Genomic DNA, 12,964 nt, shown 5'->3' on the forward strand with positions numbered 1-12,964 from the left:
GTGGAGATCAACAACTTAAATAAATTCAAGGCAGAACTAGACAAAGATTTGTAGTGAATGGATGGATGGGTGAAATGGGAAGGGTTTATTTATTTTTTTTTTTTGGCTGATGCTATATAAGCTTACTCTCTTGCATCATATGCCTCTACTAATGCTAATTACTTAGTAATGTAACATATTAGCAAGTACTATCTTGCTAATATGTTGTTCTTATAGTGTAAATATAATTTATCTTTACTGAATAATATAAAACTGGATTTGAGCTGACAGTATAACAACTATTACACATTCTTCATGAACCTAATATTACTCAAGAAAGTAAAAATCAGTAAATTTTATTTTGTCTATACTGGATTTCTTATATTAAACTTTGGCATCCCAATCACAAATCAACACACAGACAGATGTGTGCTCGCACATAACTAGAACATGCTTACAATAATTCAACACTAATATTTATATTTTGTCTAACTTAATATGAACTGGTGAGTATAAAGACTTTCCTAGTGAGAAACAGTATGTAAAAAATCACTACATTAATCATTCACGTCACCATTAATAAAACATCCAAGTTGGGACATAGTTATTGGTAGTTTATCTGGGTGAAGTGTAAATTGAAAAAGTTTCAAAAATTCCACCATGAATAATAAACCTAACAATATGAAATATATATTCAAATTTATAGAATATAAAACTGTTCAACTATGAACTATATCCCTCAATTTTTATTTTGTTAGCCTATACATTATGCCTTTTTTATACCTTTTTCTCAAACAAGTTCTAACCTCATTTTGGAATTTGTTCCAAAAGTTAATTAAACCTATGGGCAAAAAGCAAATTTTCTTATATTTTAACTGCAATTAGCCTTCATTTTGAGAGCATACAGAAATTTGTTATTAAGTCAACTTTAATTTGTAGAAATAATTATGTAAAATATTTCATAATTAAAGTCACCAAAATATGAAAACTTACCACAAGAGAAGCTGCTGCATGCATAAACCTTGCATTGTTATACACACCATCAAACTGAAATTAGAAAACAAAATTAAAATAATTATAAATTAAATGCTAAAACAAATAGCTATTTAACAAATCATCTGTCACATTAATCCATTGCCTTACTAGTCCATATATGGTACAGGCAAAAGTTAATTGATTTCTCACTTGCACTTTGTTTCCGATTCTGATGTTCTTTTTTATATGGTCATAATTTTGCTAATGTAAATAGGTGGCTGTACTTTCATAAATTCAATAATATCAACACATGGTTTACTTTTAGCATGAATGCATAGGTGCAAATTTCTGCAACTAGCAATGGGATATTTGCATTTCTCATTTTCACCAAGAAAAATTACCATTTATCTTGTTAAATCATGTAGTCCTTGCCTGTAACTGACTAACTTGGCCATGTTTTAAAAAAAAACATAATAAAAAATTCCTCCTATCTCAATGGGATTCAAACTAAGCCTTTTCCATGGGTGTGAAGGATAATCATAATCACTGCACTAGAGCCACAAGGGCTTGTTGATACACTTTGCCATTAAAAATTTAGAAACAAAGCAACACAATCTTGTCATGTTTAAGATATCAGATATGACAGCTTGATAACTATTATATGATATTGCAACTTGAGAGGATGTCTGTAATTCTTATTTGGTAACTGACATAAATAATGCTAATGCAGGAAACAAGTTTATTTGTAGACATGCAAGGTGTGACACATCTCAAACTGTCCTCAATAACATTGTCCATCTTTGAAGCATTTGTTCCAATTAAATACAGGCAGTTCCCAATTTACAAGTTTTCGCTTTACAAGTTTCCGGGTTTGAGTTCTTTTTTTCAAGTATCAACAAAATCGAAAATATGAACATTAAATGCAATAAATAAATGCTAAACATTCATAAATACAGAATTTCGAACCCGTGCGTAACTACAGTGAAACTTCCCTTTAACGGACAGCCATGGGGAAAGAAAATGTGTCCGTTAGAGAGAAGTGTCCGCTAACAAGAAGTGTGAGGGAGAAAAAAAAAAGAAAGAAAGAAAGAAAAATCGTTAAACGTTTAATGTAAAATTAAATTAAAATATATACAGATTTTGAACAATATTTTTGTAAATAATATACATACAATTGTGCTATGCATATTATGACTTTATCTTAAGAAAAATGCATACAGTAATCACTTATTTTCTTCTGCACCTTCTTCCGGCTGATAATTTTGTTTTCAACATTTGTTTGGAGTGAAGAAACCATCGAAAGTCCTTCAGTATCTTCTTCAGTGGCGAAAAACATTTTTAAACGATTGATTTGTATGAGCGCTTCTTCTATTTTCATCGGTGGTTCGTCGTTAATATGTTCTTCGACAGAATGACCTCCTTGTATTTCTTCATCCTCATGAGGAACTTCTTGAAAAATATCGATGATAATGTCATTGATACCTAGAGCACCATCTTCTGTAGTGAGGTTTGAGTCTATATCTTTGTAACCAGGGTCACTTGTAGCAGAAGTATCGTACATTATCAATAGATGTTGAAGTTCTTGTTCTTCTTGGTGCTCCACATTGCTGTTCACAACTTCAATTTTTGCGTTTGAGAAGCCAGACTTTACAAAACAGTTCACGACAGTTTGTTTTCTAATTGCGTTTACTGAAGAGGAAATCCATTGAATCGCATCTAGGATGCTGATTTTCTTTGCAAGGTCACTCGCACATGTTACATCGTTCATGTTTGCAATGAGATGTCTTAAAACACGTTTTCTGTAGTGAAGTTTAAAATTTTTTATTATCCCTTGATCCAAGGGCTGACACTGTGCAGATGTGTTTGGTGGCAGACAATTCAATGTGTGGGTGAGATGCAGCATTATCCATGAAAAGAATAATTTTTCTGTTTTGACGAATCATGTTTTGGTTAAAGTGACTTATCCATTCGCTCATGATATCTCGTGTCATCCACACTTTTTTATTAGAGTTCCAGTCAACATCCAAAAGATTCAACTTTATGCCCTTGAAACAAAGAGGATTTTGTGGGTTTCCTATAACAAGAGGTTGTTCAAAGTCTCCCAGCATATTTGTACACAATAGTACAGTCAAGCGTTCCTTAGAAATTTTTCCGCCCTGGCACTTTTCGTTTTTAAGACTCATTGTTTTTTCAGGAAGGGCTTTAAAAAAACAACCCTGTTTCGTCACAGTTGTAAATATCCTTAGCTTCAAAATTACGACATAAATCTTCCAATTTGACGGTCCACTCTGTTACAACCCCAGTATCAACAGATCCACCTTCATCACTTACGGTTTTCCAAGAAATTTTATGCCGAGTTTTGAACTTGTCTAGCCATCCCACAGAAGCTTTGAACTCATTTACTCCCATAGATTTCGCAACCTCCAAAGCCTTTTCCCTAATAATAGGCCCATTAATGGGAATTTTTTTACCACATGCGCAACAAATTTGAAGTCCAACAGTTTTTGGGAATGATTTTTGAACCTGATCATTTCCGCGTTGCCAAAATTGTTTGAGCAGTTCATTTTTTTTTCTTTAGGATGTCGCTTACCTGCGTCTTCCCGATTTTGAATTTTGCAGCAAGATTGCAAACACTATTTTTTTGCCGATCATACACATTAATGAGTTCGACTTTATCTTTTAAAGTTAAATGTTTACGAGAAGACATTGTGCACTTCACACGACACTGAACAAAACTGAAAACTGAAAAGACGAAAGGCCGACCATATTCCCCGCCCCCCTGCACACACCGAATTCATCAGAAGTTTTACACGTGCCTTAAAATTCTTGAAAAAGGGTTTAGAACCACGACGTAAATCTTGATAAAATTCAGATAATCGGAAATAGAAAATAAACACACGATTGAGGCAATACGTGGAAGAAACGTTCCTAGAAAAAGGGCCGTGAGCTCGCCCGCTGTCCGTTATGGGGAGATCAAATTAAGTGCTAATCTAAACGAAACAGTGCAGATTGCCTGTCCGCGTCCGTTACAGAGAATGTCCGCTAGACAGAAGCTGCAAACACGTTAAAACCAATGGAGGTGAGTTGGGGCAATTTGAAAATGTCTGTTAACGAGAGGTGTCCGTTAGGAGAAGTTTCACTGTATATAAAACAGTACTACTATGCATGCAAGTGTTTATTCAGGCAGAGATAAGGAGGGAAGTCCAACTCTTAAAGAATTCCATATTTTAGATGCAATCAAAATAACAAAACGAGAGTGGTGCAAAATTACAGAGAAGAAAATGAAGTGTGTTTGGAATAAACTCTGTTATCAATTTATTGATAACTTTGAAGGAGTTCAAGAACCAGCAGAGATCATACAAAATGAAACAGAAGCTGTCATAAATGTTGCTAACCAATTACAGCTTGAGGTTTCTATAACTGATGTCGCTGATCTGCTTCAAGTACACAATGGAGAACTCACAAATGAAGAAATCATTGAAATGACAAAATGATTGATTGTTGATTGATTGTTTGGATTTTTTTGGCACATTAGCAACTACGGCTATAATGCGCCACGACTAGGTAATATTTAAAAATTTTAAATTCTCGGTGACCTAATTAGTAAGGCCACCATGTCCAGACATATAATAACAAAGATATAAAAAACAAATCAATAAAGAAGAAACAATAGCATAAATTAAATACAATTAAAAACTTTTATTAATTTAAAATAGCTAAAAACAGCAGACACGTTGTCATTGTCGGATAAAATCTGACTGAGTGTATATGGCTCAGTTAGATGATTAAAAGCAGTAAAACGGATATTGCTAAAATCTGGACATCCAACTAAAATGTGTCTTATTGTTAAAATTGTGCCACAGGACCCACACATAGGAGGGTCATCAGCCCTCAGCAGAAACGAATGAGTTAAATAACTGTGTCCTATGCGGGTCCGGGCAAGAACAACTTCCTCCTTACGATTCCTGCGCAGACTAGACTGCCACGGTTCAATTACAGGCTTTATACAATATAATTTATTCCCAGTCTGTCTATTCCACAAGTCCTGCCATTGGGAATTTATCTTTTGGTGTATTATTTGCCTGTAGTCTGTATAGGGGACTAACAGGCAGCGGTTATTATTGGGAATTGCTGATTTGGCTGCGGCGTCGGCCAAATCATTTCCCCTAATCCCAATGTGGCTCGGAATCCAGCAGAAGCGAATGTCATATTCGCGTTCATGGAGAACGTGAATCTTCTGCTGAATGCTAGACAGAACTGGATGAGGATTATATCTCACAGATATTAAAGCCTGTAACATGCTAAGAGAGTCAGAATATAAAATGAACCGTTGGTATTGGCATTCACTAATATGATCCAAGGCTAACTCTACAGCGTGCAGCTCTGCAGTAAATATACTGCATTCAGAGGGAATCTGCTCTGATATAGTGCTGTCTGTAAAGACAGCAGCAGATCCCACATATGATTCTGATTTCGAACCGTCTGTGTAGACTGGCGTGAAGTCAGAATATTCAGTTCGGTGTGCTGAATGAAGCTGCAGGTAGACACATGATGGAGTGTCCGACTTTCCCCAGTTTCTAAGCGACAAGTCGCATGCCGGGACACGAGCATGCCAGGGTGGAAAGGGTTGCTTTGATGTTTGGGCTACCTTGTCTACCTTGATATTAAGTTCTTTGAGTAGCTCTTGGAAACGAATACCAAAAGGACGATTGGCAGTCTTTCGAGTATTGTATAAATTTTCCCATCGTGGCTCAAAGACGAATGGCCACGTAGGATGGTCTGGCAGGGATTTCAGTTTTAAGGCGTATTTTAGAGACAACTGCTTACGTCGAAGTGATAACGGTGGTTCGTTTGCTTCGACGTATGGCCTGATGATGGACGGGGTCCAGCCACCGCAGGACACTGTCTCGGGGTGAGGAATATACCTGGGACCCATAATCTAGTTTGGATCGCACAAGTGCACGGTAAAGCCGAAGGATGGTACATCGGTCTGCTCCCCAAGATGTAGAGGAGAGCGAGCGGAGAATATTAAGCCCACGTGTGCACTTTGTGCGGAGTTGACGAATATGATCCAAAAAAGTTAGTTTTTTATCGAATATGAGTCCCAAGAATTTTGTGTTTGCTGCTACTGGAATAGCATTTTGTCCGAGCCTTAATTCGGGTTCAGGATGAAGATTACGCTTGCGACAAAAGTGTACGCAAACGGTCTTCTCCGGCGAGAACCTGAAGCCATTTGTAAGTGCCCAGGAATTCAGACTATCAATGGCTTTCTGCAGTTGTCTTTCAATAACCCTCATGTTGCACGACTGGCAAAAAATGCTAAAGTCATCAACATAGAGGGCACTGTTTACAGTTGGAGGAAGTTGTTCTGTGATGAAATTTATTTTGATGGCAAAAAGCGTGACACTTAATACTGATCCTTGTGGTACTCCCTCCTCTTGGCTAAAGGAGCGAGAGAGTGAGGATCCCACACGAACTTGGAACGATCGATTGGCTAAAAAGTTTTGAATAAAAAAGGGCAGATGCCCTCTTAGGCCTAGGCTATGTAAGTCTTTTAAAATGCCAAATCTCCAAGTTGTGTCATACGCTTTCTCCATGTCAAAGAACACCGACACCAAGTGTTTTAGGAAAGCATCCCGGATGGATGCTTCCATTCTAATAAGATGGTCCAAAGTGGACCGGTTCCTTCGGAAGCCGCACTGAATGCTGGAGAGAAGGTCATTTGATTCTAAATACCATATTAAACGAGAATTGACCATTCTCTCCAGGATTTTGCACAGACAGCTAGTCAGAGCAATAGGACGATAGTTGGTGGTGGCTTTTGGATCCTTTCCTGGCTTAGGGAAGGCAAGAACGATTGCCTTTCGCCAGGAGTCCGGAAACTGCCCTTCAGTAAAGATTCTGTTATACAGAAGGAGCAGACAATCCATAGATTTTGGTGAAAGATGTTTAATCATTTCATAATGGATGCCATCTGGTCCAACAGCACTGGCTTTGGAAAGACTGAGGGCTCTTTTCAGTTCCTCTATAGTGAATGCCCCGTTGTAGGGATAGAGGCCCTTGGTCTTAAAATTAAGTGCTTGTTTTTCTAGTTTATGTTTCAGGACCAGGAACTCTGGGGAATACGAAGATGTTGCAGAGATGTTAGAGAATGTTTCCCCAAGAGCATTGGCTATTGCAGTTGGATCTGCAATAGCGCATCCATTATAATCTAGGATTGAAGAAGGGTGGGATGTATATTTCCCCTTCATTTTCCGGATTTTATCCCAGACTACCTTAGAGTTGGTAGACTGGTTAACAGATGATGTAAAACGGATCCACGATTCCTTTTGACTCTGACGGCGGATATATCGTGCTTTGGCTCGTGCACGTTTAAAGGTTATAAGGTTGGTCGTGGTGGGATATCGGCGGAATATCCCCCACGCTTTGTTTTGAGCCTTTTTTGCTGCTGTGCATTGTGAATTCCACCAAGGTTTAGGAAAGGGTGGAAACCGGGCAGATGTTTTTGGAACAGCATTCGCAGCTGCTTGGACAATATTTTCTGTGATGTACTTAACTGCATCATTGATAGCCTCTTGACTGACTGTGCTAAGATCAAAATTTGCCTGATGTTGGAAGGCAATCCAGTCAGCCTGATCAATCTTCCACCGTGGTAACCTGAAGGGAAGACATGGTCTCCCACTGTGTAACAAGGTTATCACAGGGAAGTGATCGCTTCCGTATGGATTCTCCTCCACTTCCCAGGTGAGTGAAGGGAGTAGAGAAGGGGAGCAGATAGAGAGATCAATGGCAGAAAAAGTACGGGTAGGCATGTGGAAGAAGGTGTTTGTTCCAGTATTTAGAAGGGAAAGGTCATTGTCATTGAGCATACGCTCTATGACTCGTCCCCTTCCGTTGATGTTTGCGCTACCCCACAGGGTGTTATGTCCGTTAAAATCCCCAAGAAATAAGAAAGGGGGAGGCAGCTGCATTAGAAGATCATCAAGCTCTGCCTGGGAGATGTCAGTCCCAGGTGGCAAATAAATAGAGCACACAGTTAATAAAAATCCCACCGTAAGGCGAATTGCAACAGCCTCCATGCTGGTTGTAATTAGCAAGGGCTGCACTGGGGTCTAGTTACCCACAAGGATAGCCACTCCCCCATGTACAGAGCCATCCGCAATTCTATCCTTTCGAAAAACTGTGATGTTGTGCATGGTGGGATCATCATTTGCCTTTAGATATGTCTCCTGCAAGCAAAAGCAAACTGGCTCGTGCTTTTGCAGGAGGGCCTTGATGTCATCAATATTTCGCCGGAATCCACGACAATTCCATTGTAGGAATTTAGCCATTATTTTGGCTTGGTGGGTCCATCAGGCGGCTTCCGAGGTGCTGAGGGCTTACTTTTATCAGTCTTGGATTTGTCTTTTTTGGGGAAGAATGGACGCTGTCCCGTGTCCATTTCCTCCTCCGCAAAGGGTTCCAAGACTGAATCTTCGGGTACCTCCTTCTGCTCCACATCCATCTTTTCTTGGGTACTAGGGGGGACGACTTCCCCTTTCTTATTCTTTTCTTTCATAATTATCTTTGTTACTTGTGGAGCATTAGGAGGTACCGATATAGGAGTGGCAGCTGATTGGTCCTTTTGTGCAGGTTTTTGAGAAGTTAAGAGATACTGCGCGATGGGAGTGAAAGACTCCTTTGGAGGAATGGTCATGTCCATCTGAGTTCCGACGGAACATCTCCCTGCTACCTTCTGGGCGTAGGTAGGTTTGTTGATATTCAGGGGTTTGACCGATTTCCTTGCCTCCTGGTATGATATATTTAGCTCTGCCTTCAGCCGTTGAATTTCTTTTTCTTCTTTCCACCTCTGGCATGCTCGTGAGTAGGCCGGGTGTTCGCCCTCACAGTTAATACAGGTGGGTTTTGCGGCTGAACATGCTGCTGTTTCGTGGTCCTTTGCGCCGCATCGAGCGCATGCAAGGACTCCACGGCAGGCCATTTGAGAATGTCCATACTTCTGGCATTTAAAACACCGCAAAGGGTTCGGAATGTATGGACGCACTGAACAGTTGATGTATCCAGCTTTTATCTCATCAGGAGGTTTAGGAGAGTTAAAAGTCAGGATAACGCTCCTGGTTTTAACTATTTTTCCATCCCTTCGCGCAGTAATTCTCTTGACTGCAATAACTCCCTGGGGTTTTAATTCGGAGAAGATTTCCTCCTCGGTTACATCGAGAAGGTTCCACTCCGAAATGACACCTCTCGATGAATTGAGTGTTCGGTGTGGTGTCACTGTTATAGGTATTCCTCCGATTGATGTTGTTCGGAGTAGAAATTCGGATTGCCTGTCATTTTTAGTTTCAATTAAGAGGTCTCCAGAACGGAGCCTCTTAACTGATTTGGGAGAACCTGCTAAACCACCTAACCCTTTTTGAATAAAAAGAAAGGGCGACATTTTCCCAATCGGTTTTTCACCGGTTGAGTGCATAATTAGGAACCTTGGAACAGGCCCTGATGGTACTTCTGTTCGCTGCCTCTTTGTACTAATAGTACTATCTGGGTCTTTGTCTATGTTTGCAGATAGGGACTGGGTTGGGGGCCCTGAAGAAATGAGTTTATCAGGATTCATAGAGTTTTTTTAATTGTTCAGTGCCCGGGCTCCCCACCCACCACGGAGCCCAAAGGGACGCCCACTACCCGGCATGCAATAAATGCGCTCTGGAGTGGGACGCCAGGGCTACCCAGACACTATACCCGCACCGCCGCCAGCCTGAATCCTGTCCCTCGGACCATGAGGGTAGGGGCGTGGCATTGACACGGTTGACCCTCGTAGGCGAGCCTACTAGCCGATTGATCCTAGCCGGGCCTTCCAGGACCACCCGTCTTGTCGAAGCAGGGGCCAAAGTGGTGTATTGAAGCTGGGCCCCTCAACCACCAGGATCCCCCTTTCCGAATTTCCATGGGTCGCAGCGCACAGCAAACACGCCGGATTCCATTGATGTAAGCCCGGAACCTAGGCTGTGGGCGTTGGATCCCAGTGATGCTAGTCTGGAGGTCCAGCAGCGTCACCGGGAGGTCCCCTCACCACGTACAGGTGCCCACGTCGAGGGGAAATGACAAAATGTGAAGAAGCCGAGGAAGAAGAAGGTTTAACAGCTGAAACTATTAAACATTTTGGGTGTTTAATGATTTTATAATAACTGAAAGCAAAGTGGAGGAGAAATTGTTAAAGTTAAACATAAGAAAGGCCCCTGGAGTGGAAGGGATCGATCCAGTTATATTAAAAGAGGCAGCAAAGTAAGTAAGCAAGCCCTTAATCACAATTATGAGAGCATCCTTGCACTCAGGGGACATCTCCACAGACTGGAGATGTGCAAATGTATCCCCAATTCAAAGGGGGGGGGAGGATCTAAGGGTGACACGAGTAATTACAGACCAGTTTAACTCCTGTTCCGGGGGAAATATTGGAGTCATTGGTTAAAAATGCATTGCGGGATCATCTAGACAAGACTGCAGTGATAATTCAAACACAGCATGGGTTTGTTAAGGGAAAGTCTTGTCTGACAAATTTGATTGGTTATTATGATGTGGTCACAAAGGAACTGGATGCAAAAAATAATTTTTATATCATATACTTGGATTTCAGGAAAGCTTTTGACACTGTTGTGCATGGAAGACTACTGTACAAATTGGAGCAGTATGGTATTAAGGGTAGGTTGCTACAATGGATAAAAGGGTGGTTGAGTGGGAGAAGACAGAGACTGGTAATCAATGGATAAATACGAGGGGTTTCTGAAAAGTAAGTTAACACATTTTTTTCTCTCAATGATGTTTAATAATATGAAGTTACACACCAAGAAATAAGTGAACATGCACTACTTCTCCACAAAGTCTCCAATTTTATTGATGCACTTGTCCCAACGATGGATCAGTTTATCAATACCAGTACTGAAGAAGTCCATGCCCACACGCATTAGCATTAGTAGAGGCATTTGATGCAAGAAAGCAAGCTTATGCAGCATCAGCCAAAAAAAAAAAAAAAAAAAAAAAACCCACTTCCACTTCACCCCTCTGTTCGTTCAAAATACCTGTCCAGCTGAGCCTTAAACTTATTTAGGCTATCAACCTCCACAACAAGGGATGGATGTCTGTTCCACCAACCAACCACCCGCTGGCTAAAGGCAAATTTCCGCACGTCTCCTACATCTGTCTTTCCTCAATTTGAATTTATGCCCTCTCAGGTGATTATTCTGAGCTAGAGGAAGAATCCCATCAGCATTGAGCATGCTCAAACCATTCAAGGCTTTATACACCTCTATCAGATCACCTCGCTGGTGCCTAGTCTCCAGACACTGTAATTTGCAAAACTTAAGCCTTTCTTCGTAAGAGCACCCCTTTGTTCCATTCACTAATCTTGTTGCCCTTCTCTGTACTCGTTCCAGCAGCTCTACATCCTTCTTGAAATGAGGCCTCCAGACCTGTATACAGTACTCTAGGTGTGGCCTGACCACGCAGTAACCAACATCGCACTGCCTGATGAACTTCCTCATCCATGGTGAAATGCTTTCCTGAAAGGTGTTTTTTCAGAGGGCCGAACAAATGGAAGTCTGAAGGCTCTAAGTCTGGGCTATGGGGAGGATGTGACAGAGTTTCCCAACGATTACTGTGCAACCACTCATGAGTGGTGTTGTTGTTATTTAGTTTTTTTAGGAGCATTAGCAACTAAAGCCATATTGCTCAGGGGATATGTGGTGGTCATTCCCTGACTTTTCCGCATCTTCTGTATTTGGTGGTCATGGGCTCGAACCCCGGTCTAATCAAGAAGTGTGTGCTACGCACTGCTGCTCCTGCCTACCTGGCTACGGAGGCAGCCATGGGTGTTGTGGGCAGCGTGTGAAGTTGCGTTGTCGTGCACACACCGCTTGTCAAGACTCCTGGTCGTTTGCATTGAATGTTGGCTTTCAGTTTTTACAATGTTGCACAGTAAAGTTGTGCATTGATTGTTCTTCCCTTCAGCAAGAAATCCACCAACAGAACACCTTGGCGATCCCAGAACACTGTGGCCACGACTTTTCGGACACTGGGAATAGTTTTGAATTTTTTGCACACGGGAGATTGTGGATGTTTCCACGTCATGGAGTCTTGTTTGCTCTCCGAGGTAAAGTAATGAACCCACATTTCTTCTGCTGTGACCACGCGAGCGAGAAAATACTTTCCTTCATTGCTCTATCACAACAGGTTCTCCAAACACATCCCCATGCATTTTGCTTGTCCTCCTCTGATAATTGTTGGAGCACCCAGTGGCAGCACACCTTTCGAAAGCCAAGGACATCGTGAACAGTCAACTTACTCACGTTCATAATTTGTGCAATTTCACGCAGTTTTACTCGCCTGTTTTCAAGAATGATGCTCTTAATGCACAAAACATTGATTACTGTCTTGCTCGATGAAGGCTTGCCTGCCCAATGTTGATCTTCAATGTCAACGCAGCACGCTTTAAATTCATTCACCAAAAACACACCTGCTTCTTTGTCATCACCTTTTCACCACACACAGCAACCAGTTCATGGTGAATGTCACTTGGTGCTTACAAAAAGTGAATAACTTCACAAACACCTGTTTTGGACCACATTCACATGGTAGCCACCATTTTGCCACTGGAATCTGCTGTGAAGCGACAGTACTGCAACAGGCACTGGCAGTCTTTTTGAACGTTTTCAACGGGTCTATCTGTCCAATGCGTTTCATCTCATTCTGTTTCACTCACATTCCTATTATTAAGAAAAAAAAAAAGTGTTACCTTACTTTTTGGAAACCCCTCGTATAATGTTATTAGAGGAGTCCCCCGGGGTATTCGATGTGGGGCCCAGTGTTGTTTTGTATATTTATCAATGATATTGATGAAGGTATATAAGGTCAAAGTTTGCAGATGATACAAAGGTTGGCAGGGTTGTTAATGACAGTAACGGCAGTGTGCTACTGCAACAGGATCTAGAAAATTTGGGCAGATGGACTGAGAAGTGGCAAC

At 41.0% G+C, this 12,964-nt stretch overlaps 1 protein-coding gene across 1 annotated transcript in view; it reads right to left on the bottom strand.

The window, feature by feature from the left end:
- Window positions 1-12,964, bottom strand: part of LOC150076552 (uncharacterized) — a 382,951-nt gene that overhangs the window by 316,261 nt on the left and 53,726 nt on the right. The window contains exon 3 of the mRNA XM_090387042.1: window positions 973-1,026. Coding sequence (XP_090243168.1) covers window positions 973-1,026 — 54 coding nt within the window. The remainder of the gene's footprint in view (window positions 1-972; window positions 1,027-12,964) is intronic.

The sequence above is a fragment of the Mastigoproctus giganteus genome, chromosome 13 (genome assembly GCF_048544385.1).
Source record: "Mastigoproctus giganteus isolate SK-2022 chromosome 13, ASM4854438v1, whole genome shotgun sequence".
NCBI lineage: Eukaryota > Metazoa > Arthropoda > Arachnida > Uropygi > Thelyphonidae > Mastigoproctus > Mastigoproctus giganteus.